Below are 27,094 nucleotides of genomic sequence, written 5' to 3' on the forward strand. Positions count from 1 at the left end.
TCAAGGCTGGCTTAGTCTGAAACCGTTAAAATCTGCAAGAATGAATCAGACTAAGAAGCACTCTGGTTGATTTTTCAGAGATTAATCATTAATATGATGACTTTAGGAAACTGATAGGCTGTAGAGAGGTGACTCAAAAGTGATATTTACATCTTCATAAGACAGACTGCTCCTTCTTCCACCAGGGTAGCCTTTCCCCCAGTTGGTATAGTGAACTCCTCGCCCATCTGTCCAAAGGAAGGTATGCTCTAAATTGACATCATTCAGCCCAGTCCAGGCATTAAAAGTGGAGTCCTTCATATGATAGGTAAGAAACGCTGAAAGAAAGTGTCACAATTCAATTTTTAACTTTGGGAGAAAATACTGAAAATATGGAAAATATTCAAAATACATTAACTTAAATATATCAAGCGTGTGATCAGTGTCTATTATTATTTAAAAGCACGTACCATAAAAACACACACATTCTAACCTCGCCATGTGTCATTGCTTCAGCCTTGGACTTTGAGAAGTTTCATACAATAAAAGTCTAGGTTTTATCTGGGCCACTACAGACAGTTGTACAGGCTGTGCCCTGCCCAAGGGCACTGGGGCGCTGGGACAAGGCAGCCTGGAGCCTGCCCCATACTCCAGTCTCAGTTGTGCTGCCTACAGTCCTGCGGAAGAGGTACAGTTTTCTAATTCATGCCCAGTCATCTTATGAGTTAGCAGGCATCTGATTCTATAAATAAAATAATCTCATTAGAACAACTAGGGGCAGAGAGGGCTCTCCATCCAGAAACGTTTTTTAAATGAACACTATTTATCAAAACAAGATGCTTTAGGCTGTCAAATGATCACAGCGTTGTTTTGCCAAACCAAAAGAGCTGCCCAACTGGAACTCGCCCTGGGCAGCCACCTCCTATGGGTCAGCAGCTGTCCAGTGAGCGTGCTTGGACCCAGGGGGCACGCTGATCCTAAGTGCTCACATTATTAGGAGACGATCTAGAAAAATTCAGAGAATGTAGAACAAATATGAGCTCTTGCTTCCTTATCAATTCCATGGCAGAGGGGATGGTGGAAAATATCCAGAAGCAGTAAAAGGCTTAAATGTCCACGTGCCCATCCCCCCTCTGGGAGCCCCCCAGGCTCCCACAGCAGCTGTCCTCTGTGCCAGCGACGGCACCTGAGGGCACCTGTGGGCGCCTAGGGAGATAAGCACCGATTCTACAGAGCAACAATTTCTAAATATTTATGCTTAAACAGGACTCCTGAGTACAAATAGAAAGCTGAATGACTAAGCACCTAAGTTACTAATAGAAAATGCAAAATGCAGAGAAGCCTGCAGAGACACAATGATCTGTTTACTCAAGAACAAACAATTTCATGGAAAGGCCTTTGCTCCTTGTTTGCTCTTTTGTAGAGTAGTAGATGTCACAACCAGCCTGCTCAGAGATTTGCTTATTTCTCAATTAACTAAAGGTTAAAAAAAAATTTTTTTTGCCTTGTCTTCTAATATTTTTCAGAGAGAGAGAGATGAGCTTGGGTAGATATTTTAGTTTTATTTCTTAAAGAAGATCATAACTTTTACCCCACTCGAAATTAAATGTGGAAAAGCTCTCCTGCCAGTATTTCAGCACTGACTTTCTTTCTGCCAAAAACCACAATAAGAATTCAACAACGTGTGCCTGTTTTGCCAGGAATAATGTTATTTTATGTGAAAATTGTTTCCTTCTGCACATCTCTATTACCCAGGTCCTAATTTTGTTATGCCAGGAATCAGCCCTTTGTGGTTAAGAGAGGGATCAATTACTATGTTTCTCTGCTGGGTAGCAAAACCTAAAATGTGGTAGGCTAGTTAGAGAAATGCAAATATTGTATTTTTACAATTTTTTTATTGTATGCTATGGTCTGACCTTCTTCCTTCAGTGTCTGGCAAGTTATTGAACTTGTTGAAGGTTCTCAGTGAAAGCTTGGTGGGTTTATCATACAATGTGTTCCAAGAGAGCACACAGTGGCATTGGCAAAGCAAAATAAACATTGGAGAAAGCGCCATATGGAGGTCTACTGCCTTTTTTTTTTCCTTATATTTTTTGAGATACATGATTTTTTCCAGTAAGTGATTTTAGACATCAAAGAATCTTGGAACCAAAAAGAAACTTAGAAATTATCCAGGCCACATCTCTCGCCTACAAAATTTGCATCAATTCCATTGTACAACAAACAATTATTGAGCATCTTCTGTGTACCTGTCAATATATAGGAGTCTATAGCATCCATTTGAGCATCTTCCAGTTTAAGCATTTTCACAGCCCTTTAGAAAACTCATGAAGCAGCCCCTCCAATCACTTCTAACTGCTAGAATGATCTCCTAAGTATAAGCCTAAATCTATTTCCCTATAACTGCCACTAATTGGTTCTAGGTCTTCCTTCTGGAGCCACACAGGATGATCCTTGAAAATCCACATCCTCTCTTGTCTAAGCTGTGAAGCCTGCGGGTCCTCTCATACATTCCTCACTTGCCATCTGCTGTGGTTTCCAACCTTTCATTAGTTGAGTCACTTTCATCCAAATCGCCTACAGCTGGTCCACATCCCCCTTAAAGTGAGAAGTCACAAATTTAACCTAATATCTATTTCAGATAAGGTGGCCCGGAAAAGTCCATGCAAAAGTGGTCAAGCACCTTTCATCTGACAGCAACGTAATGAGTTTTGCAATCTGCTATATGACAAGGGCAAGTTTTCTCCTTCAGGGCTCTTCTTCAGAGCTCTGGCTTATACTTATATTTTATCAAAACACTTTTCTCAATTTCTTCAAAGTTTATAACTAAAATTTAGTTTTATTGCATTATAAGTTATGTGGTAATATGACTAGAAGAGCAGTCAGTGGGAAATCAGCAATTTCTCATTTGTTAGAAAGACTCGATTTCTTTGCCTCCTTGGGGAGCAAGCTGGTTTGGTAGAGACAGAATGGGACGTAAGCTGGGATACCCAGCTTGATCCCCAACCCTACTGTTTACTCAGCAAGCCCCTTGACTCAAGGTTCTCTGAACACCACTTTCCCATGCACAAAGTGGGGTCATGACTCCTGTTTCACAGAGTTCTGACAATGAAAAGGGAATATATGTAAAATGCCCAGCATTGCGGTAACTGCAACTGAAAAAACTAGTTCTCAATATGGGTTTGATTTTCCCCCTTTCTACTTTTTCCTCTGGGAAACCAAAAAATCATTTACAATCACAATATTCCATAATTTCATGGAGAAAATTACATGTTCAAATGCATGATTGGTTGTACACTGGCTTGCATACCTTGCTCTCTTTCATTGCGTATGGATACCAGATTTCCTCCAAATCCTATGCAAGCTTTTCGTGCCTCTTGCCAAACTTTTCTTTCTTTTTCAACAAATCCAAAGACTTTGAAACACTGGGATGAAAGAAAAAAAATCCACGGTGACTAACTAAAGATAATAGTGAAAAGACTTCTGAAAAACATCAAAATTATTTATGATGATTATAGCTAAATATAAATTTCCTCACAACCAAATAGAGATCTAAAAAATTAAGCCAGTTTTATTACAAACTGCCTTTGCAACAAAGCTCTTTTCTCTTTTGGGACAAAGGGTACAACTATTTGGAGAACGTCTTCATATATATTCTTAATTTCCATAAAGAATTTGACGTGAGAATCTCCACTTATTCTTGCCTAAAATTTTCCAAAGCAATGAAGTAAGGCAAAAGTTAACTTCAAGCTGAAAGATTTGCACTGTCACTCTCCATATAAGGGTCAGTGTCACGACCGCAACTCATTTTTTTCTTACCTTGTTGTTGTAGAAACTCCAACCTTCCTTACAACCTCCTGGGTTCGAGGGTGTGGTAGGAGCAGCCGTGACGTTGATGCTGCTGTTATGCCGCTGGCAGATGAAGGGATTTGGATAACCACAATTAATGTCATTCCAGAGCCCTGGCAAAGAACAAAATACTTCAATTAGATTGGCATGTTTATGTTTAAAAACACTCTTTTTAAAAATGCGTTTACATATTATAAGGGTTCTCAAAAATGGCTTAGACTACAATCAAACTTTAATTTATGCAAGTAACTCAAAAATCAATGCAATACCCTTTCACTCTTTCACTTAAATTAATAATAATTGAACTTTATAGAGCGTTTCCTATGAGCCATGTACACACTTGGTATTACAGATATATTATCTAAATAGCAGTTATAGCAAGTGATAATAATGTCATAATAAACTTTATATTTACCAAGCATTTACTTAGTGTTTTATACAGTTTCTATCATCATTCCCATTTTGCAGATAAAGACAGGAGAGAGTGATAAAGGAGATAAACACTTTGGATATTTTCTTTAGATCAGAAGATAAAAACTATTTCATAAAATGAGAAGTGAGACGATTGACTGTGTCACTTAATACAGTAAATGTTAAGCATCCATTCCCTTTGAAAATTCAATGATTAGGCAGCTAAAATTAGAGTTCTCCTTTATTCTCTCTTCTGATTTAAGTGCACAACTTGCTACTTTTAGCCTAAGGAGGTAGCAAATGACACATCACACCACAAGCCAAATTCAAAATTTGTATATTGTCTACCTGAATTTGAATACATGACCACACAGTTTTCGTCTTCATTTGCAAAATTGGGTTCACCAGGGGCCCAAGCCACATAATTCACCTTGCTTCCATCCATCCAACTGGGAAAAAAAAATTCAGGCAGTTAGCATCAACCCAGTCTTCAGAATAACTGGCTATAGCCTAAAGGTAGGTACAGGCAAGTCAATCAAGATCAAGGGACCACAGGGTCCTAAGCTAACAAAGTAGAGGATTCTAGAGAGCAGTTCTAGATAGAGGGTTCTAGACATTGGTTCTAGACATTGGTTCTAGAGAGACTAGCAGGAAATCCTCAGAGGTGGTTGGCTCTTTCGGTGCATTGTGCTCCTCTCTCGCAACCCGGTGCCTTGGCCACTCTGTCTTCCTCAGCCTCCCTGGAGGAAGCTGCCTTTAGTCTTGAAGTGAGAGAAGAACTGGAGAGGCCAATGACTCTGGAAGTGGGGCAGAGCAAAAACCCTCCCATAAGACTTCTTGGGAATCATTCCCACAAAGCACAACCACCCATAGAGAGGCTGAGAACACGGAGTTTCTTACGAGGTTCTTTCTCTAAATTTCATATTTACTCTGTTTTTTCTTAAGTTATGTGAACCAATATTTATTTTACTAAATTATAGAAATTCAGAGACATTTAGCTGCAAAGGACAAAGAGATCATTGAAGAGATCTCGTTTGAAAAATGATTAAAACAGGTGCTTGTCCAAAAGAGCATCAAATATTTCTGATCTTTAAAAATAATGAGTGTGAGTTTAGGTCTCATTACACAAAAATGGCAATAATAGTCACAGGGAACATATGTGGTTAAAACATCTGTGCATGAGCCAGGAAGACATATCTGCTCTTTAAACTTAGGAGAACATGTGAATTAATGAACAAGCCAAGAAACGCCCCCCAAACTTACTAACAGCCTCCCTCCCATAGCTTTTCCTGGCCCCTGTACTCAGTGGAAAACAGCAGAGTCATTCCTTTGAAGGGAAAGCGTCTCATGCAGTTAAAGCAGTTTTTCAAAACTGTGGTGTTAAAGCAGTGAGTGGGGCAACTTAAAAGGACCCCTTGGTTCTGTGCACCAAGGAGTCCAAGTGGGAGTCATAATTTTAAAAATAAATTTAGTGTTCACATGTATATAATACATCTTCTTAGTAGATGATTTACTAATAGGTGATGGCATTCCAAAACAAAACAGGTGAAGCTTTGCAAGATTAAATCAGATTTTGAATTATTTGAGAATTAGAATGCTGAAAATATTTAACAGGATTGTTTTTAATTCTTTTGGGTTTTTTTTAAAGATGGTTCGTAGATTGAGAACCCCGGTGGATTTTAAAAAATGCATTCAGCAAAATAAATTCCTCAAAATAACAGGTATTTATCAGATAACTATCTTTAGCAAAGTCACTTTATTTTTATTTACTTACGCAAACTTTTTATCCAAGCTGATCAATAAGCCAATAAAATATCCTGGCTGTGCATCATTCCTGTTTACCTAAAACATGGAGGTTTACATATAGTTCAATCTATACTTATATAATAAGCAAATTCTTAAATAAAACATATACATTAATGAGGCAGCCTATTTAGGACTTTTTCTAAGGAAGAGATTCATGTAGAAATCTCATGGTATATTCAATGTTATGTTTTTCATAGAAATAAAAAGAAAAATATGCACATTACATAACAACCTGCATTTATAAAGCAAATATTTAAAGTCACTCTCTATAATATTGAATGCCTACAGTAATTAGGTTGTTCAAGACCATCTTTTAAACAAAGTCACCATTTGGGATTATACATCTAAGGAAAGACTTCTTCATCCATGTATATTTGTGCAATATTAGAAAATATCCTGAGAATTTCAGACCAAGGCATATCTACAAAGAGGAAGGTAACTCAGACTACGCTCTACTAACTTGATAATCGAATGAATTTTTATTTCTTCATTACTGTTCAACTTTTCTCCTGCTCTCCCTCCTACCTCTTTCTGGCAAAAAACAAAGATGCCATGAAGAATTTTAAAAAGAAAGACTGAGCCAAACACTCTTGGAAAAAACAAATTACACCTTCACTGTTAGCTGACAATTTGGGTACAACCAAGAAAGATTGTTATATAAATAATCAAGCTGTACTATCTGTTAACCAAGAATTTGGTCCAACTGAGATAGATTTTTAAATTAATAATCAACCTGCACTATACACAAAGGATTGATACAAACAACTAGTTAGGAATTACAATCTTTGAAAATCAAATTAGTGCCCGGCTGGCATAGCTCAGTGGTTGAATATTGACCTAGGATCCAGGAGATCCCGGTTCGATTCCCGGTCAGGGCACATGCCCAGGGTTTTGGGCACGATCCCCAGTAAAGGGTGTGCAGGAAGCAGCCCATCAATGACTCTCTCATTATTGATGTTTCTCTCTCTCCCTCTCCCTTCCGCTCTCTGAAGTCAATCAAGACATATTTGGGGGGGATTAGTGAACTCAAAGCCATGAAGTATGGATCATCACAAAGCCCAGACTACAAACTGCAGCTGGGTTCTGTGATTCTGCACTGGATACTCAAGCAATCAGGCCATTCGCTTCTATTATGGCCAATACCCATCCCCCCACTTCCTCTGTCATTTACATCTTTACCCCTGACCTTAGAAAGGGCAAATTCAGCACATAATTTAAAATTGCACCACAGGATACCGATCGCAGACATTATGTTGGCTTATCACATGTCACTGGTTCGTTCTTAAATTGATCATTTTCTTACATGTTTCCATAGAAACTTCTTTTCACTTTCACTTTGAATAGAAACAAGATCACCAAAATTCCTCTTGCAAAATTCTCGTGCATTGTCCATGGTTTCCGACTCTTTGCTAAAATAATACTGGTGGTCTTTGTAAATAACCCACCCATCTTCAGTGACTGGTGGATCTGAAAAATTCATTCGAAAAGGGCAAATTTTACTTTGGTGAATTCAAAAATGTGGTATTCATGGTACACAAAAATGAGAAGGGCAGAGTAACTACTATATCATAGGTATCTGCAACTTCGAGAGCACAAAATAAGCAGGATACTTATGCCAGACACAGACTGAATTACCTAAGGCCAAATCTGTAGGAACTCACTACTTTCTCTTCCCAACCAAGTTCCATGTGTCTCTATTGGGTAAAAAACCTCCCAGCGTTTACTTTCATCAATAGGATCACATAGCTGGAAGGATTTACACCCATGCACCCATGATGTTCTTGGTTTAAGAAGTGGAAGCTGTGAGGAAGCATCTTTCATCTTCCTATAACCAACAACCTGTAACAGATGGACTTGGGTGTTTCAGTGTATAATGGGAAGACCAAAGAATTCACAAACCAGGAGGGCTCCCGAGGCTTCTGCCAAATCAGATAATTCTATGGTTCTGTGCTGATGTAAACTGAACAGGAGCCCCCAAAGATCTCTAGATCCTAATTTCTGGAATCTGTGAATGTTACCTTACACGGAAAGGGCACTTGGTAGATGTGATTGGACTGAGGAAGATGGAGAGATTATCCTAGATTATGTGGGCGAGTCCTAAATGTAATCTCAAGTATCGTGATAGAAGGAGGCAGAGGGAGCTCTGACTACAGAAGAAGGAAGCGATGTGACAAATGAAGCAAGATGCCACATTGCTGCTTCTGAAGCTGGAGGAAGGGGCCATGAAACAAGTATGAGGAATGCAGCTCTAAAAGCTGGTAAAGGCAGGGAAACAGAACCCCCTTTGAGCCTCCGGAGGGAGCATGGCCCTGCCGATACCTTGATTTCAGCTCAGTGAAACCGAGTTCCTATTTCTGAGCTCCAGAACTGTAAGGGAATAAATGGCTGTTACTTTAAGCCACCAAGTTTGTGGAAATTTGTTACAGCAGCCCTAGGAAACTAACACATGTGCTAAAGAAGAAACATGTGCTCTTGGATTTGATTCATTAACATTCATTGTACTAACAACTGACTGATACACGTGTTCATGAGCATCTGTCTGGAGAGAAAGATCCAAACTTTTATCACCTTCTTAGGGCAAGTATTTTTTTCATTGTGAGAGAAAAGAGGGGGGAAAAGTCTATCAATATAGAGATCAGAAAATAAAACACCTACTGTCTTCAGGAGCTGGTGTTGGCTCAGGATTTGGTGTTTGTCCTGGAAAAAAATAAAAAATATATATAAAGTACACTGCACTTCTGCTATTACATATTCTTCTAGTTTCACTATTTTCATGGATCAATATGGATCAATATAGCTAAAAACTTAATTGTTCTCTTTTTCTCCCCTTCCTCCCTTCCACTCTCCAATTCTATCATGCTATGGAGGCCGAGAATGAAGGAAAACAGAAGCAGGAGTGAAGAGATAAACAAAGTAGGTACGATAATAGCCATCAGAAATCAAAAGAGTTTTCAGACCTGGGTTTAAAATGCTTACCCTTCATTTTGTCAACTGTAAAAAGAAGCTAGTAATATGTGTAACTAGCTGGGGCAAAAACATGTGAGTTATTGGTATTTAGAAGGTGCTCAACAGATGCCACTTGTACAGTCCTGCATCTTATAATTGGCTGTGGAAATTTCATTATTTGAAATAATTAAATATGAACTATTTATTCATAAAATATACTTTCTTCAATTAATCTTATTTTTGTTAAATGTATGTTTCACTAAAAGTTAAATAAAACAATTTTCTTTCCAAGTAGTTATTGATGTATCTGGACTCTGTTGGAATCTGATAAAAGGACTCAGGTTACTTAGCTTTTGGTTTAATATACTCAACATCCATAAGAATAAAGGTGCTAATGATACATAACGAAACAAGACATAATAACATCATTCGTAGCTAGAACTTTAAAGAAGAACTGGCCACTATTTATTCCTCCATTTTGAAAACACTAATAAGCAGAAAGACTCAGGGAAATACTCAGACAGACAGCAACACAGTGTCTCTAGCAGTAGAGTTGAGACAGTGGCCAAGGTTTCCCCACAGCAAAAGGCAATGTAATTCCACTTATCTGTTTACAAAGACAAGTTGATGTATATTTCTGTTCAAGGGTAGGTCTACTTGTGTGTTTTTTTAAAACATAAGGATCTGGACCCTCTGACCTCCAAGTCTGACTTAGACATGTGGAACTTTCTGGATCAAGATCCTGACCAACAGCGTGCCCTGCTACCATCAGTGACCATTAGTGACATGGTGGGTCCTCCAAATGGTGTTTGTTCTTTGTGTTGAACATTTCCTTGAGAAATCAATACTCAAAACTGGACTTAGGAAATTTTTCACCTAATGTAGGTCAAAGGGTGACAATTCCAAAAAAGAAATGGCATGGTCACTGCTCTGCTCACAGAGTAGAACATCCAGTCCTACCACTGCAGAAACTGAGCCGGAAATCACAGCGCGTGGGAACGACTCCCGAGGACGTGACTCTGGGCTAGGATTCCCGGGTGGCCTTTTAATCTTCTGTTCCTTGGGAACGTTTATCTGTGTTCAGCGACTTCATTCCCATCCTGTGAAATGATGGCTCCTGCCAGTTCCTTTATTTTTTATTTTGTTTGTTTGGTTCCGCTAATCAAGGAAAGATATTGGGACGTCAGGAAGTTAGGTCTCTGAGCTAATTAAAGGAAAGAACAGGTTATCATACCTTTGCGTATCTGGCAAATCCAGTGCTTAAGATGTTCACAATTAATATCATTCCAGGACATGCCAGGGTCACCTTTCAACTCTCCACAGTATTCAGTATTTCCATAATTATTAGGTTCTCCGTAAGCCCAATTTTCATAGGAAACCTATATTAGAAACATTACATAGCAACCATTTATACAGGCCAATGACAATAATTTACCCAAACAGGAAAGGAAAGATATATTTACATTTTAAAATCTATTTCCTTTTTTTTTCTTCACCATAGCTTCACTTTTAAGCAAGATTTACAAACATTGATGGGAAAGAGCTTTCGTTACATGAAAACTTTTGAAGTTGAGTCAAGTATGCTGTTGATTACTATAAAATTTTCTTTATTCTCATTAAATATAATGGCACTAGGGCCACAAGTGTGGGATTTATATATAGGAAAAATTTGGCTAAGAGCTCCACTTATCAGTATGGAGAGTTCCTACATTTATAATCCGCTCTTAAAGGATAGTATTTCATTGTGACGTTGGAAACTTTCTCTTTATTAGATAGGTAGCACAAGGATATGCACTAGTTCTTTTTACAAAAGAAACAGACCTATGACGTGTCGCTAACAAAGCTACCATATTTTACCAAAATGAACAGTGGAAATAAATGGGAGGCTGGGTTTAGGTCCCCTATGGAGTTTTCAACGTGGAATCATAGTCCATAGGGTTTTAGACTAAGCATTATGATCTATTTTCCAGAGGTATAATATATAAAATCCAAATATCAATGGATCCATCAAATATACCATCTTACCCAAGTTCCTTGAAAAGTTGCTGGTGGGTTGTAAGAGGAGGTAGAACTGAAACAAAAAATCACTTCCTATGACGATTGTGTCCAAAATGCCAGCAAGGGCCCGAGCCTCTCACTTCCCCATTCCTAAGAATGGAGAAGCCTGACAAAGCCTGATGGTTACTAATAAAATATCAAAAGTTGTTTCCAGATCTCCTGATCTGTAAGAACACTCAATTATTGAGAAGTTTAACTACTTGCATGCCAATTTTGCATAACAGAATATTTCATGTAAACTACTAGAATGAGTTTTCTAATTTCTTTCATCTGGCCAACATGGTTACACCTCAGGTGGACAGATCTATACTGGGGCAGGGGCAGAATCATAATCCTAAAATAGTATCCATTTTTCACAGAAAAAAGTCTCTAGCTATCGTAATAACCAGTCTTATAAAAAATGTGGATTACGCCAAAGAATAACACTAAAATAAATACTACATGATAAACTAAGAAAATGATATATTAAATCAAATTACTCACAGGAGAGCCATCACTCCAAGTAAAGCCCTCTGAGGGGCTTCCGTATGTCAACCCCAACCAAAAGAGTTCGTGGTAGTTTCCACTAGTCCTGCAACATACAAGACATAAAGGAAGTCTATGAGTGAAACAAGTTTGACTGCCTATGGTAATCAAATTTGAAAGTTAGCTCCAAAACAACCTAGTTAGAACACAGGTAAAGAGATTCAATGATTAAGCATAAGCATTATTCAATAGATGTGCATTTTGGTAGAACCCATAAATGTCCTAAAAACAAGCCGCCATTTGAGAATAAATCATTGTAAAGCATTGAAAGATAGTCATTCAGTTATTCGTTTAACAATATGTGTTGAGTGTCTTGTACTTTTATAGAGCCATTCATTGCAGGATTTATACTTATAAAATTAAGGCATTTAGAAGTGAAACTAGATTAAAAAGGGCCCATGGATTTGGGATATGATATATGAACTCAAAGCAGCACCATTAGCCAACAATTTTGGAAACATAAAAATTTTCTCAACATCATTAGCACCAAACAAGCAAAAGAAAGGAGTATTATACAGAAAAGACACTTACATTATTAATCGCCATATTGCTTGCTGTTCCTCTTTATTGTTGATACTCGCCAGATCTCCACCCAGAGCTCTACAGAAATCTCGAGAGTCAAACCATGTTTTCTTCTCATGTACTCCTTTTGTAAACAGCTAAAGATGATATGGTTTCAGGAGTTATTTTACACTGCATAGCTTATCAACTCAGGAGAAATAATTAGTTACTTTTAATGAGATTTCCTTTACAGAAAAGCAAGACATTTCAATGGTCCTAAACAATGTAACTCTCTCGGTCAAAAATCAATTTATGAGTGAGTATTTGGGTAACAGAATTTGGGGAATGGTTTTGTTGAGAAAACTTTAAAAAATAAAATTATTTGATAGCACAGGAGGAATTAGATTAAAATCTTAGAAGCTTGAGGCATAGGAGGTAAGCTTGTAGAAGAAAGATTAATTTGGTTAAGTGTGAAAAGCAGCATTGAGATGGAAAAAAACTGAAAGAAAATTTTGATACAAAGTATACATGAATAAAGAAAACTTTATGGAAAATCGCCTCCTTAAGATTGTGCCACAGATTGTTATCCTGTTAGGCTTAAACAAGGAATAATGTGACAGGCTTTCAACACTTTGTTGGCTGTGTCCTTCAACACCCCCTTGTCTTTTTTCCTTATAGATACATATTTTCACTATTGGAGCACATGCTCTGACACTCATCTGTCAGAGCATCTACAAAGATGGGTTATAAGTAAACTCAGTTAAATAGATTAATAATTTAGGGAATATGTCACATTATCCAGAGGATTGCATTGAAATAGAATCCACAGTGACAGTCTGGGAAACACGTATCAGTATGCAAACAGTATAAGAGTTCATTGTCTCCACCAGCTTTTATAATTTTTATTCATTGTTTTTCATGAGTCATGGCCCCATCATCCAAGGCTTGTGGAAAAAGAAATTTGCTTCCAGCAGACTGTGGTTGCCCAGCTGTCATGCAACCCAAGTCAACCTTCACCTTGATCCTAACTTGAGCTATCTGGACAAAGGTGTCTTGAGCAAGTTCCCACTTAAGTAACCCTAAGACTTCTGTGATTACCTCAACTTGCTAGACTGTGATGTAAGATTTTATTTTATTAAATAAATTTACTATCAGCTGAATTTTATTAATAATTCCCATATCTTAACTTATACAAAGATAGTCGATATATTTCCAAACAAATCCTACCCCAAGCACCTCTAAAACCACAGGTTTTTTAGTGAAAGACATCTGTGGATTTGTAGAACATACACCTAGATCATCTCCTGGAAACTCGGTTCAATTCCCAGCTCTGGAGAATTCTGCTGCTTCTCTCAAAATCTTGCAACAAATCTCCACAGCCTACAGCCCTCAGGCAAATGGCTGTGTATGTAAAATAAACTGGGACTTTGGGTAGTAACTCAAGTTTCCCAGCAGCAACAATAAATACCGAATCTTCTTTGTGTTTGTCCTCAATTAATCCACCTACAAAATCCTCTCCTGTTTTAGTCCAATACATTCCCTTCTATATAAATCACGCTTTTAGCTCAGACTGGTTAGTCTAGATTGGACAGTTCATCAGTCTCTATTGCTGCTAGTGGGAGTTTCCCACCCAACTAGTCACACCCCTCAAGCTAGAGAAGATTAACTAACATCATTCGGACACACATTGATAATTCAAGTTCTTCATCAACTCTGCCTGTCTTACAAGGCATGCCATGGCCATACGCCCTTCACAGGACTGAATTACAGAGGTCCTGAAGAGTGGAAGCTTAGAGAATAATATTAAGCAGTAATAAGTAAATTTCTGCATTTGGCTAATCCTAACTTTCTCTAGAAAAGATGGGACTTACAAGAGAGAGGGAGGGAGAAAAAAAAAGGCCCAAATAAATTCATTGGGGTTTTGCTTGTTTGGTTATTTGTTTGTGTGAATTTGATTGCACAAGGAGAAAATAGGAGATCCAGCCCAGGGTTGTATAAAACAACAACAGAATATCCAATTGTCATTTAAAGGGTACTGAACACCCATGTGCTCCTACCCAGCAATGCCTTCATCTCCTAATAATAACCAGGGGTTAAATCAGAACAGTGGAGCATTACCTCCAGGATACCCATGTGGCATTATTATAGATTCATTTATCAGTTCAGTTAACTAAAAGCTTGGTCTCTAAGAACAGTGCAAAAAATGAGATGCAATGGGAAAAAATGAGAGGGAGCAAAAATTTTTCTTTAAGAAGAAAAAAAATGAAAGCTCAGACTAAGGCCAGAAAGCCCGGGAGAGACAAGAGAGGCAGAGAAGGTGGTGAAGAAGGCAAAAAATGAGAAAAAAAGGCTCTGTGACCTGTGTTTGTGTTGTAGGTTATTTTTGTTGGCCTAAATGCAACTGGTCATTAGCATTCATCCAAGGAGAGCTCTTTAAAAATAAACAATGCCAGGTCTGCCTTCCAAATCAATAAAGTCAGAATTTCTACAAGTGAATCCTGAGCATGGTGGTATTTGGGTTTGTTTTGTTTTAATTTCTTAGCTGATTCTTTATTAGCTTTGCAATTGCAACTTACCTTGAAACACAAGCTTGTTTTACTGGAGGTGCCCCAGTCCTCTGGACATTTCGGTTCAGGTGTTGTTGTGGGCTCTGGTGGGCGAGTTACTCCCTCTGCCCAGTGTTTGCACACAAATTTTGCCTTTTCGTCGCATCTCAGAACATCCCACAAGCCCCCTGCGATCCCAGTTCTCATGGCAACACACCCTGCTTTTCTCCCTGCATTAAATACAAAGTTCACTTAACAGGTGCTACTGAAGGCTGGCCATGCTCAAGAGAGACGTTTTAAACCTGAGTGTCAAAAATTTTGTGGTCAAAACTGCGTGTGTTGAGGAAATGAAAAGGAGAGATCCTGTGGCACTTGGCAATTTATTTGTGCTCTTTTGAATTGTTATTTGCCTTTTATTTGTGTGGCCTATGTCCCCAACTGAATTATGATCTTAAAGGTCAGGATTTTGATAACATTTTGTATTTCTAACATCTGGCAGGGTGTCCTCCTTATAGACATTTAACAATACAATAATTTTAGCATGATAAAATTTACTATAATGGCAAAAATAGTATTTTAACATTTCTTTCTTTTTTTAAAAAAAAAATTCTTTAAGATCTCTTTTATTCCTAGGGTTGGCGTGGGTTTCCCAGAAAAGAAGTTCATTACAGACTACAAAATGAGGTACATCTAAGTTATAGATTTTAGTTAAGTTTAGTTACTATCACTCTGAACTTTTTGCCTCATCTTAAAATGCAAATATCACTACCTACCTTACAGAGCTGAAATGAATTTTTTCCATGGGTAAAAAAAGTATATAAAATAAAATGAGGACCATGTCAAGCTTAATAGATTATAATTCTGTTTCACAGTTGTGATTATTTCCAAATAGTAATCAATTAATACAGAGCCTTGAAAACATTAAGATTCCTTCTGCTGAGATAAGGTCATCTTTTATTATTATTCTTTTAAACAACATTAAGTGTTTAGAGTAACTCTCAAAGTTCTGGGGAAGTATATCTTTTCCAAGATATTTTCGTTAAGATCCCTGATCCCCTATGGTTCCAGTTTCATCCATTTTCTTTCCCTAAGAACAGTCCAGGATTAATTTCTCTGAATCCTACGGCTGAATGACCACCAGCAAAATTAAGGAGTTTGTCCTGGAGTGATAATTACCACTCTTACCAATATTTTTTTAAAGCATGCACTCAGCTCTTAATATATTGCCCAGTTATTTAAAATTAACTGAAATCTTACTACTTTTCAGAACATTCAATAATTAAAAACTAATCACTCTATCCGAATTACTGATCTATTTACTTTATTAAGAGCTGAGAATACAAATGAAAAGAACTATTGAGGATTAGGACTTGTTAGGCTCAGTAGTAAACTCATACACTTGAGCTATTACACCTTCTTTAGCTCTTTGCCCAGGCACAATAAAACATTTGCTATAAAAGATGTTGAATTTCCTGGGGGCTGTCACACTGAATAAAGTCATATGCTACGATATCAGTGTATAAAGAAGGCAAAGAGAGGGGGATGGAGAGGCGTGGAACGGGTCATTGGGGAGAAAAAGGGACATCTGTAATATTTTAAACAAAAATAAAATTTACAAAAAAAGGCAAAGAATCTTTCATAGGCTATTTTGGAAACTACTTACTAGGGAAGCAAATCAACATATACAGGGAGGGAGGTGGTGTTGGTGCAGACAAAACTGATTTGGCAATTACACAGGTTAGTTTAAATTCAGGGTCGGAAGCTTTCTAGTCACATAAATTTTCTCCCCTATTTCCACATCTTTATAATGAAGAAGCTTAAACTTACCTTGGGAGTTTCTTATAAAGATAAAATAAAATCCAACACTTATAAAGGACTACTCAGGGTGGCATTTACAAAATACCGAAATGAGTCCCACGTTTGCTCAGCCAACTCAAGCACACTAATATCTCTGCTCATAGTTGCACTGAAGTGGTTTATATCCCTTTAGTATAGTTTTAAGCTTTCAAAAATAAGCTAACCATTTGAAACATTTGTGACCACTTAGGATTTCATAAATATTTTTCAAATAGAGCAGTACCTAGTAACCTAGCAGTTTTCCTTGTTTTCTTAGACCATTATAAACTAATGGGAATTATTTTTAAAAAAGAAAAACAAAAATAGAGCAGAATAGAAAATACTGACAGCACGATTAATTTACAGAGTCCATTTGGATGGGTACATAAGGAAACAGCAGGCTCTGCCCGATGCATGTGCACAGTGAACACAAAGCTCAGAGCGGAGCTGCGCACATACCTGGCATTTCTGAGTTCCAGTGAGTGAACTGAACCTCCTCCTCAATGGTCCACTGAAAGGTCCCTTTGTTCTGTACATCTGAAAGTCCTGTCCAAAAATATTTTTCAGGCCTCAATCCAACCAAACTAGTTAGAAAGGCTTGCTCATACCTAAAAAGCAAAAATAATAAATAATTTTTTTTAAAGAGTTAAACTAAATTTTAGAAATATTTATGTCAATTTTTCTAATTATCAACATGAAACATATCACACTTCTACATCTGAGCTATGATTTAGTTGGTAAGTCAAACATATTTCGTTATACTTATGTGTCATTTCTATTATGTAAATGTTTGCCAAGGAAATGTGATCTCATGAAGAAAAAATACTATACAGCTGAGTGAATAAAATCACTTAAATATACTCATTTTTCTCTATTCCTCATCAGCCCCTCTGCCCTTCTCAAAATCTAAGAGAATTTTGAAAATGCAAAGGAGAAAACTATAGCGTTTTAAAACACATTGTTTAAAAACCACTCCACTTTTCAACTATTTCAAATGCTTTGAACAATTGTTGGTTAAATAAGTTGAGGGGTCATAATATTATCAAGGATGCTACAAATGGGAAGATCTGTTTGGATTTCCCCCTCGACTGCATTCCTTTACCTACGCTCTGAAACAGAAAATTATCAAGAATTATAAAGAAGCAGAGCTTCAATCTCTAAAAAGAACTGGGAGCAGAATCACAAATTCCAACATTTTCTCTTCTTTTGGATCTCATCTTTGTATCTAGCACAATACAATTTGGTTAGTAAATGAATCAAAGCTTGTCTTAATTGACAAACAATAGACAGTGAAGCAGCAATATAAGCAAAAATCTCTTTGGAGCAAAAGTGGTGCCCAAAGTTTCCAGGAATAAAGAGAGGTGTGGACGACCCCAGAGAGGGCAGAGAGGGAGAAGCAGCGAGAGCTACAATTGGATGTTAAACTGAATAATTCCATTCCCCACCAAACTAGCCAAAAAAATGTTTAAGTTCAAAAGTCAATTTTTCTTAAATGCCTAAAAAAAAACCAAAACAGTTTAACCACAGAGTTAGTGACCCCCTGAATATAAATATCATAGAAAACACAAAGAAAACCATACCTAAAATATAAAACATAGGGAAATCTCTGCTCCAATAGACCAAAGGATCAATGACAGTGGAGATCAGGACATGTCCCCACCTTACTTAACAATGGGCAGCTCCTCTCCTTGTCACAAGATAAGAGCATCTATTTATGTTCTGGTTTTCAGATATTAGCATTATGAGAGGGCGACACTGTATTACATTTACTTGGACATGGAAGAAGGGTGTGGGTTGAAATACAAGTCCCTTTATAAAGACTATACAAATTCTATCACATCTTTCCCTCTATCAAAGGACTTTTAATATCAAAAGCATCCTCTACATTTTATTGTGTTTGCCTTGAAAGGCCACTAAATATAACTTATTGAACTAAAACTCAATAATATTTTATCTTTTTATAGCAAATGACATGGACATTTTTAATCTTAAGTTTCTCTGGGTTTATTCCAGTGTTTTGCAAAGAGCAGGGGAAAACAAATAAACACTTAAATCTTAAAAAATGGATGGGACTCTAGAGGTCAAAAGTTACATAAAATCATCTATATCCATATGATTTTCTTGACCTATAAGTCTAGTAAACCTAGCAAAGAAAATTAAAAAATGGAAGAATGGAGGAAAATGAATAAAATATTCAGTAAAACTCTCTGCCCCCTTCTTTGGTGGAAAATACAGTAAAGCTGCTATGAACATCGGGGTACATATATTCTTTCTGATGAGTGTTTCAGGATTCTTAGGATACATTCCTAGGAGTGGAATCACCGGGTCAAACGGCAGCTCCATTTCTAATTTTTTGAGGATCCTCCATACTGTTTTCCATAGTGGCTGCCCCAGTCTGCATTCCCGCCAGTGCCCATCAGTAGATGAGTGGATAAAAATGCTGTGGGACATTTACACCATGGAATACTACGCAGCTGTAAAGAAGAAGGATCTCGTACCCTTTGGGACAGTATGGGTGGACCTGGTGAATATTATGCTCAGTGAAATAAGCCAGGCAGAGAAAGACAAACATCACATGATCTTGCTTATACGTGGAATCTAAAGAAATTAATAAACTGATTAACAGAATGGATTCAATGACATGGAACCATAGATGAGACTGACGAATGTCAGAGGGATGGAGGGGGGCGAGTGGATGGAGGGGGAGAGTAACCAAAGAATCTATATGCACATATGCACAACCCAAGGACACAGACAATGGTGGGGAGAGGGATTGGGGGGGAGGGAAGGGACGGGGTGGAACGGGTCACTGGGGAGAAAAGGGGACATCTGTAATATTTTAAACAAAAATAAAACAAAATAAAAAATACAGTAAAGCTAGAAAGTGGGATTTTTGAGCTGGAATTTTTTACTTAGTTTTCCAGCTTCAAAAAATTGACATGTCAGAAAAAGTTAGGCCCATACATTACCTTTACTAGAGTATTAACAAGTGGTTCTAAATATTGCTTTACAGTACTAAAAGTAACAAAATATTTCATAATGTTTGCAAATGAAGAATTCACGAGAATATGATTTTTAATCTTCTGCTTTTACAAACTATATCTCAGGGTCCCATGTAATTTACTCAGAAATTTAGAGCACATTGACACCTGGGCTTTTCTGAACACTTTTCATTATTTGACTTTTTAAGATAAAATTAAAATTATTCCATACCTGTCTTCAACAGTCGTGAGGTAAGCCTTTTCATTCACACAGGTTTGGTTTGCGTCTGTAAATGTTGAAAGTGTGTGTCCAATCATGTAACAGTAGAAGCCATGTCTTTTCCAACCCTATTGGGGTTATCAAGCAGATTATCATGCATATTTATTAGATAATATTACTTTAATAATCTCTCTATCATGAAACATAAATTGATAAACAAGAGAATAAGAGAACACACATCTGAATAATTTAAAATGCAATGAAAATCATTTATATAAAGAAAACAGTAGTGTGTTGGTACTCATTTTGATGAATTATGAGACAAAGGGGGGGCAGTCACTCTCTCTCCTTCTGAGGCATTCTCCAACAAAATGATTCGTGAAATGTTTACCAAGGCAACTGAACAGAGTGGCTAAGGTTTCGGTTTCAGAATAGGTAACCACAGAGAATAACCTGCAGAATAGCCAGCCTCATTGCCTACTGAGGCCAATAGTAGGTGGTAAGTACAAAGCTGTATCATCTGGCCATAGGACAGTACTTATCAAGCTTCTGGCCACATGATTCAGGGTGGTTCCCCTCCCATACTTCAAACACACAGAAATGTTAAGTCAAAACATAACAGGAAACAAAAAATCCATACTAGAGTTTGAGAGGTAGAAGGGGAAATCTCCAGGTAGCAAAAAAGTAGTAGAAACCTAAAAGCTGGAATAGAAAGTGCACCAGCTGAGACTGAGAGCTGCATTACGGTGCTAGAGTCTAGGGGCCTGGGTTTTAATGTCCACACAGATCAAGACATTGGCCATCAGCCCACCTGAAGCAGGAGATGGAAGTGAAATTCTTGCACAAAGATGATACCCATTAAAGGTAGCCCCTCTGTGAAAAGAGAGCAACAAACTCTGCCCACAGAATAGGGAAATGACAGAGATTCTTGTCATCAGCCTGGGGTTCTGGGTACAGAAGAAAAAATTCTCTTTGAAAATGAATATCAAGTCTGTGCTACAGATGGGTGCTGGTCCCAACTGTACTATTCACACTGTATGAGAACTCACAGCCCCCCCCCCAAAAAAAAAACCCACATAGAACTTGGTCTACAAAAGGAGAATCTCCTAGGCACTCAGAGAAATAAAGGCAATACCACCTAACAGAGATATTTCCACAACCCAGGTCTTGTGAGTCTATGACACCTGAGGGTTGGGGTGGGGGCTAATTCACAATAAAAAATTAAAATCACGTGAGAAAGTGTCTGGGAGAGTTAATAAATTAATAAGTTAATAAAAAATCATGGGAAAGTTAATAGCAACATAATAAAACATCTGAAAAATAGAAAAATAAGTATGTTTGAGATTATTTAAGTGATAGAAGAAACAGAATCAATAATGAAAGATCAAAATGCTATGAACACAGAACAAGAGGATTTGAAAACACACCAAAAATAGAATTTCAAGAAAAAAAAGTATGGTTAAGAAGTGAAACTTCAAAATTGAAAACAAACCAAATTTCAGAAATTAAAATTGAATAAAAATAGTCTTTCTTTTCCGATGGTTTTCGAACTGATTATTAAGAAAAGAAAGAGATTAACAAAATCATAATGCATTTCGGGTGGGACATATTTAAACTTCTGCCTTATATTGTACAAGGCAACTAGAGAATTATAGTTGGCCATGGCCATTCTCTACATAGACAACATTAAAATGAAATATTCTTCGGGGGAAAAAACCCACAGTGGCCAGATTAAATGTCAAAAATAGGGTTTCAGAAAGATTAGCAAATTGGATAAATGTAGCAGAGGAATGAAAATTGAAGAGGTTAGAAAACATTGATTGGAAATAGAATGAGAACATCAATCTAAGATAAATTTCAGAAGCACCGAATAAAATGAATGACTGATAATTTTTAAGAATTGAAAGATAGGTACAAGTCCTTGAATGAGGAGGTATATTGAGTACAAAACAGTCAAGCCAGATTCAGATCCAATCCAATCAATCCAAATCTCGACACATTGCACTAAGCCTGCAGATCTTAAAATCAACCAGAGAGAAAATATGGAGGACCGGCTTTCTGAAAAGAAAGGATTACTCTAATAACAGGCATTCAAATGGCAAAAATAAAGGCCAGGAGAAAAGAAAACTATATTAAAGTAATGTCAGAAAACAGCTATCGATCTAGAATTCCAAAATGACCTATCTGAATTATTACGCAGGGCAAGGATAAATTTAAAACATTTTCAAACAAAGATAGTTTTCCTTTCCCAGGTCACCAGCGAAAGAGCTCCTAAAAGATTTACTTTGGCAAGAAGAAATTTTAAATCAGGGGAAATGAGTGGCCTAAAAGTCCACACTGAACAAAGAAATCAATAAATGCCTTAGTAAATCCAGGTCTGATTGCCTATACGAATAGCAAAGATAGCTAACTGGCCGTGGGAATGTGAGTAGGATCTGTAGTTTAGTTAATAGTATTGTGTCCATGTGGATCACACTAGTTGGATAAGATGCTATCATTAGGGGAAGCAGAGCGGATGAGCGAGGGAGATTCTATGTGCTCTTTTTTATTCAATTTCTTGTGAGTCTAACATTTTTCCAAAATTATTTTTTTTAATGTTTAAGTAGAATAATAATCTTCTTTTTGTTCAGGAAGCAGAGAGAGATACTTAATAACTTTAACTTCAAGTCAAGAATGCATGTTAAAAACATAAGGGTAACCAGTTAAAAAACAGAAGTAGAATGGGTAATTCCCAAATGTGTAGAAGAGAAAAATGGGATAAAGGAATTCAATAGGACCACTGGGGTGCAGGAAAGGAGGTCAAAGATAATAAAACTGAATTGTCAACAAAATAAAGCACAAATAAGATGTTAGAAACGAATCCAAATATATCAGTATGTAAAACAAATCTAAACTCATATGTTTGCCAGTTAAAAGCCAGAGTGCCTCAAATTAGATTAAAAATAAAAATGCAGATATATACTTACAAGAACTGTTCTGAAAATAGAATGATTAAAAGCAATCAGTTGGAAAAAGAGGTTTTAGAGAAATGCCAAGCAAAGGATATCTTCTGTAACAGCATTAATATTATTTAAAATTAACTTTATGCTTTAAAAAGGCATTATTATGAATAAAGTAATTACATAAAGAACTTATTCATCAGAAAGATATAACACAGATTGAAGTATATAAAGCAAAAATTTACAGAACTATGAGGACAATATTTTGTCAAGCAGAAAAAATATTAGGAATACAGGATATCTGGATAATATAATTGTTAAATTTTATCTAGTCAACATATACACATCCCTGAACCCAATCATCAAAGATCATCCTGTCTAAGCACATGTGAAATATTTACAAAAACCATCTATGAACTAGACCAGAAAGAAAATCTCAACAAATAACAACAACAAAACATTACATGCTCACAATGCAGGGAAATTAAAATCAATAGTATCTCTCAGTTATTTAGAAACTAGAAGACAAACAAATCTCCAATCACTACTACCAAAACCCCCATCACTATCAACATGCGCACACATATGCACACACAGGCACACACACTTCTAAATCATTCCTGGGTCAAAGGAATCTTAATGGAAATAAAAAATATTTAGAATTGAATCAAAATGAAGCACCACATAACAAAACATGGTAGCTGTTCCACAGCTTCAATTACACCTTTTATTTCTGTAGGCATTTAAAACATATTCATTTTAATAGCATATCCATTAATTCCATCATCTAAAGCTCCTGGTGGTATATTTTATATTTTTGAATTTCAAACTCATTTGTAGGATTCCTAGTCAGCCTGGAAAAAGAGACTTCTGTATAAAGAGAATTCACATTTATACATCCTGGAATATTAGCAACTCAGGACCACTTTATGTTAATTTCTTAGCTCAATGTTTCCCATATAGGTAAGCAATGAATTGAAAACTGAATCCTAGATCAATATGACAACAGGCCTGTGATTTCAAATTCTCAAAAAGACCCCTACACCACCCAGTGCCCAGGCCTAGATACTAAAAAACTGCCTTATATTCCTTTCCTGGTGAGTGGATTTTTTTTCTAGTTTTCCAAGCTCTTTGAGGAAGTCACTGCCTAGAGCAGGTGTTAAATTTGCCAAATTATTTAATATCTCTCAGCTTCAGTTTCCTTTTCTGTTTAATTAGGAATATAATATCTGTCCTTTATAATCAATGAAAGCATAATAACTGCACTTGACAAACAGTTGCTTCTTATTAAAACATTTTTCTATTACCATCCTAATGATTAAATTGGATTATATTAGATTACAGATATAAGAATTAATTGCTCTGGCTGGGTAGCTCTGTTGGTTAGAGCATCGTCCAGATATGCCAAAGTTTCGGGTTCGATTTCCAATCAGGACACATACAGGAAGCAACCAATGCATGCATAGAAAAGTGGAACAGCAAAGCAATGTCTGTCTGTCTTTCTGTCTCTCTCAAGTTAATAAATAAAAATTTTTAAGAATTTAGAAACAGAATTAATAGACTATATATATATATATATATATATAACCTGGATTGCATAGAAGTAATAAAATTTAAGGATTGGTTATTATTTATAGAAAATTACAAGAATATACAATCTCCTCTACACGCATATGATTAGGCAAGGAATATATAAGTGTACTGGAAATGAAACCACTACTGAAAGTGCAGTGACCTGACGACATGAGACTGGAATCTAGTCTTGCCTCTGTGTAACTCTAAAAAAGTTATCACTTCTCTGAACTGAAATTTCCAGAATGCAAAAAAATTAAAAGGGGAATTTTGTCACCACCAAGATCCTTTATATCTCTAACAGCCTGTGATTTTCTGTATCTGCTCCATGTAGCTTTATGGTTTATTTGTGCAGTACTAAATTATGTCTCATGAATTCTTAGCCTGTCGGTGTTTGCTATAAGATGATCTGATCACAACATGACACTCTTGGAAAGAAAATTCATTTCTGTTTTATTTTTACCCAAGAGAAGTGAGAAAGGAAAAAAGCAGAAGATGGGTGACTCAGCAATCAAACAGGAAAATGATAACCATACCCTGGATTTTGTAGTTTCTTGTCACTTTTAGAAAATGTTTTACAGAGATCAATTACTTTAACCTCAAAGAAATGTAAGACCCACAGGGAGGTATCACTAACTGTTGCATGGGTGAGGCTGACGCACAGCAAGAGTGCATGGCTTTATTCAATAGTTTAAAGCAGTTACTGCGGGCCCCTACCAGCTAGAGCTTAGATCTCCTGCCTCTACTGGAGGGAACCCCCACCAGAAGTAGGCTCATCAGAAATATTATAAGTGGAAAAGTGACTAAGGATTGTTTACTATCTGCAACGTAAGGTTATCTACTGAAAATGTCCTTGGCAACCCATAGGTCATAGACTACCAATACCTCAATGACAACTTGCCTTAATTTTGTTACCTTCTGAAGGCTCCATTCAGTGCATCATTTATTCCCTGTTTTCTTTCCTCCAATTTATGACACTCTGGAAGGAGCTACTGACCACACATTCCCCATATTAACTGACAAGAAGGCTCTAGGGAGAGCGATGATACAAAACACTGACAATAGACCATTAAAATTTTATACAGTTGAGATACTTGGCTACCTATGACAGTTATAAAGTTCTTTCTTGGGCAAAAATGAAGCGTGTATATCATATAATATTGGTGATCTGAAGTCATTGTGTCCGTCTGTACTCACTTGCCGGCAGCCTTCTTCTCTTTCCACTACTCCTGACCCCTGGGCCTGTGACTTCATCTTACAGATGTAGCCAAGAGGCCGCTCGCAGGCCCGATCTGCCCAGTACCCGTCCTGTGGAAATCAAAGAGTAAAATCTTAATGATTATCAGTTGTTTGATTCTGATGCTATTTTCTCATAATTGTGCCTCAGAAAAGGAACGAAGATTTGAGGTTATTAAAAGAAATGGCATCTATGTGAAGGAATGATAAATTGATGTTTTACAAGTAAACAGGAAATTTGACTCTGGCTACAAAGATGTAAAGGGAGATTGGAGCCCCAATATGTTCTTATAACTTTGCTATCTGTCCCACTCTTTAGAGGGATCTTTTCATATCTGGCACCTCCATGTAGCCAAAAACAAAACAAACAAACAAACAAACAAAAAACCTCACAAACTAATGTAACTCTCCAAGCACAGATTCCAGACTGTGGGACCCAGAAAAGATCTAACTAGGTCTGTATCTACTCGGAGCAACCAGTTAAAGTAGAACCAAAGCTCTGAATTGATTAGTCCAGCCATATATATCTGTATATACATATGGCACCATTTAGAACCCAGCACAGAAACAATATATGAGTATTAATTATTGGTTAATTTCAACCTTGACTCAAAAGTTTCTGTTGGTTTCTCTTCTGGGCCTCTTGAAAATTTGACTTCGCTAAACAATTGAGAGAGATTCAAGAAACTGAATCTGAATTTTGGTTCAACCTTGATCTATGTCAATTAACCTAGACTAGAAACAATTGAAACAGCCATCTGTAATAAGTGGGGAAAAGTCCCTGCGGCTTTTGCTAGATATCAGTTATTAAAGTTATCTCACCTTGCCTTTCATCACAACGCAATCTTCCTGCCTGTTGTTTTCATGGCTTGGTTCTCCACGAATCCACTTGGTAAATGTTACTGGGGTCCCATCACTCCATTCAAAGTACATTTGAATCTTGATGTCATTTAAGCCAATCCATAACTCATCATTTGGATCTACACAAGAAGAAAAACACAGAAGTAGTTTACACCAAGTTTTCATTCTAAAGATCAGGAGGTTATCAGGGAGGAAAACCCTCTGCTATCAACAATAGTTCTACTCTGTTGATACTGGAACTAACATAAAGGACGGTCCTCTTGAGAGTTAATCTGATCTACATGCTGCAGACTGATATGTGTGCTACACTTAGTGCTGTCAATTTTAATTTAATTGTGTAATGTACTCTTTACCTAGTGAATGTGACTATATTCTTTTGCTGTGCTACTGCAAATCATATCTCCTGAGAGTTGCAAAAATGTAATTGAGGTGGGTCTATCATTACCCTCTATCTTGTGAAGCTATTTTTTTTATTATAAATAACTTACCATAACAACAACACTCATCCTGTTGGAAATATGGCACTTATTTATATATAAATTATTTGATTACTATTAAATCTTATGTGTGGTTCAAAAATAATAAATATGAAAAACCACATTTATTTTACTGACTGTTATTAACAAGAACATTTTATTTTATTGACTGTGTTGTTATCAAGTGAAAATTATCTATGCCGTGAAAAGATGCATAAACTGAGGAGTTGGGCTATGTCCCAACATTTGGCACTTATTTATTAGCCTATAAATATAAATGAATCTGGATTTATTTTCACCATGAAATATAAGGAGCCAAATAGCAATTAAAGGTTAAAACAAAAACAGCCAG

At 36.8% G+C, this 27,094-nt stretch overlaps 1 protein-coding gene across 1 annotated transcript in view; it reads right to left on the minus strand.

The window, feature by feature from the left end:
• MRC1 (mannose receptor C-type 1) overlaps positions 1-27,094 on the minus strand; it is an 86,180-nt gene that overhangs the window by 23,319 nt on the left and 35,767 nt on the right. Inside the window, exons 8-22 of the mRNA XM_081137779.1 lie at positions 26,228-26,385; positions 25,367-25,477; positions 19,671-19,786; positions 16,917-17,065; positions 14,652-14,851; positions 12,106-12,233; positions 11,533-11,620; positions 10,226-10,370; positions 8,701-8,742; positions 7,349-7,512; positions 6,014-6,081; positions 4,588-4,688; positions 3,799-3,941; positions 3,290-3,404; positions 151-317 (exon numbers count right to left, since the gene is read on the minus strand). Coding sequence (XP_080993905.1) covers positions 151-317; positions 3,290-3,404; positions 3,799-3,941; positions 4,588-4,688; positions 6,014-6,081; positions 7,349-7,512; positions 8,701-8,742; positions 10,226-10,370; positions 11,533-11,620; positions 12,106-12,233; positions 14,652-14,851; positions 16,917-17,065; positions 19,671-19,786; positions 25,367-25,477; positions 26,228-26,385 — 1,895 coding nt within the window. The remainder of the gene's footprint in view (positions 1-150; positions 318-3,289; positions 3,405-3,798; positions 3,942-4,587; positions 4,689-6,013; positions 6,082-7,348; positions 7,513-8,700; positions 8,743-10,225; positions 10,371-11,532; positions 11,621-12,105; positions 12,234-14,651; positions 14,852-16,916; positions 17,066-19,670; positions 19,787-25,366; positions 25,478-26,227; positions 26,386-27,094) is intronic.

Source organism: Miniopterus schreibersii (assembly GCF_964146895.1).
Source record: "Miniopterus schreibersii genome assembly, chromosome: 1".
Lineage (NCBI taxonomy): Eukaryota > Metazoa > Chordata > Mammalia > Chiroptera > Miniopteridae > Miniopterus > Miniopterus schreibersii.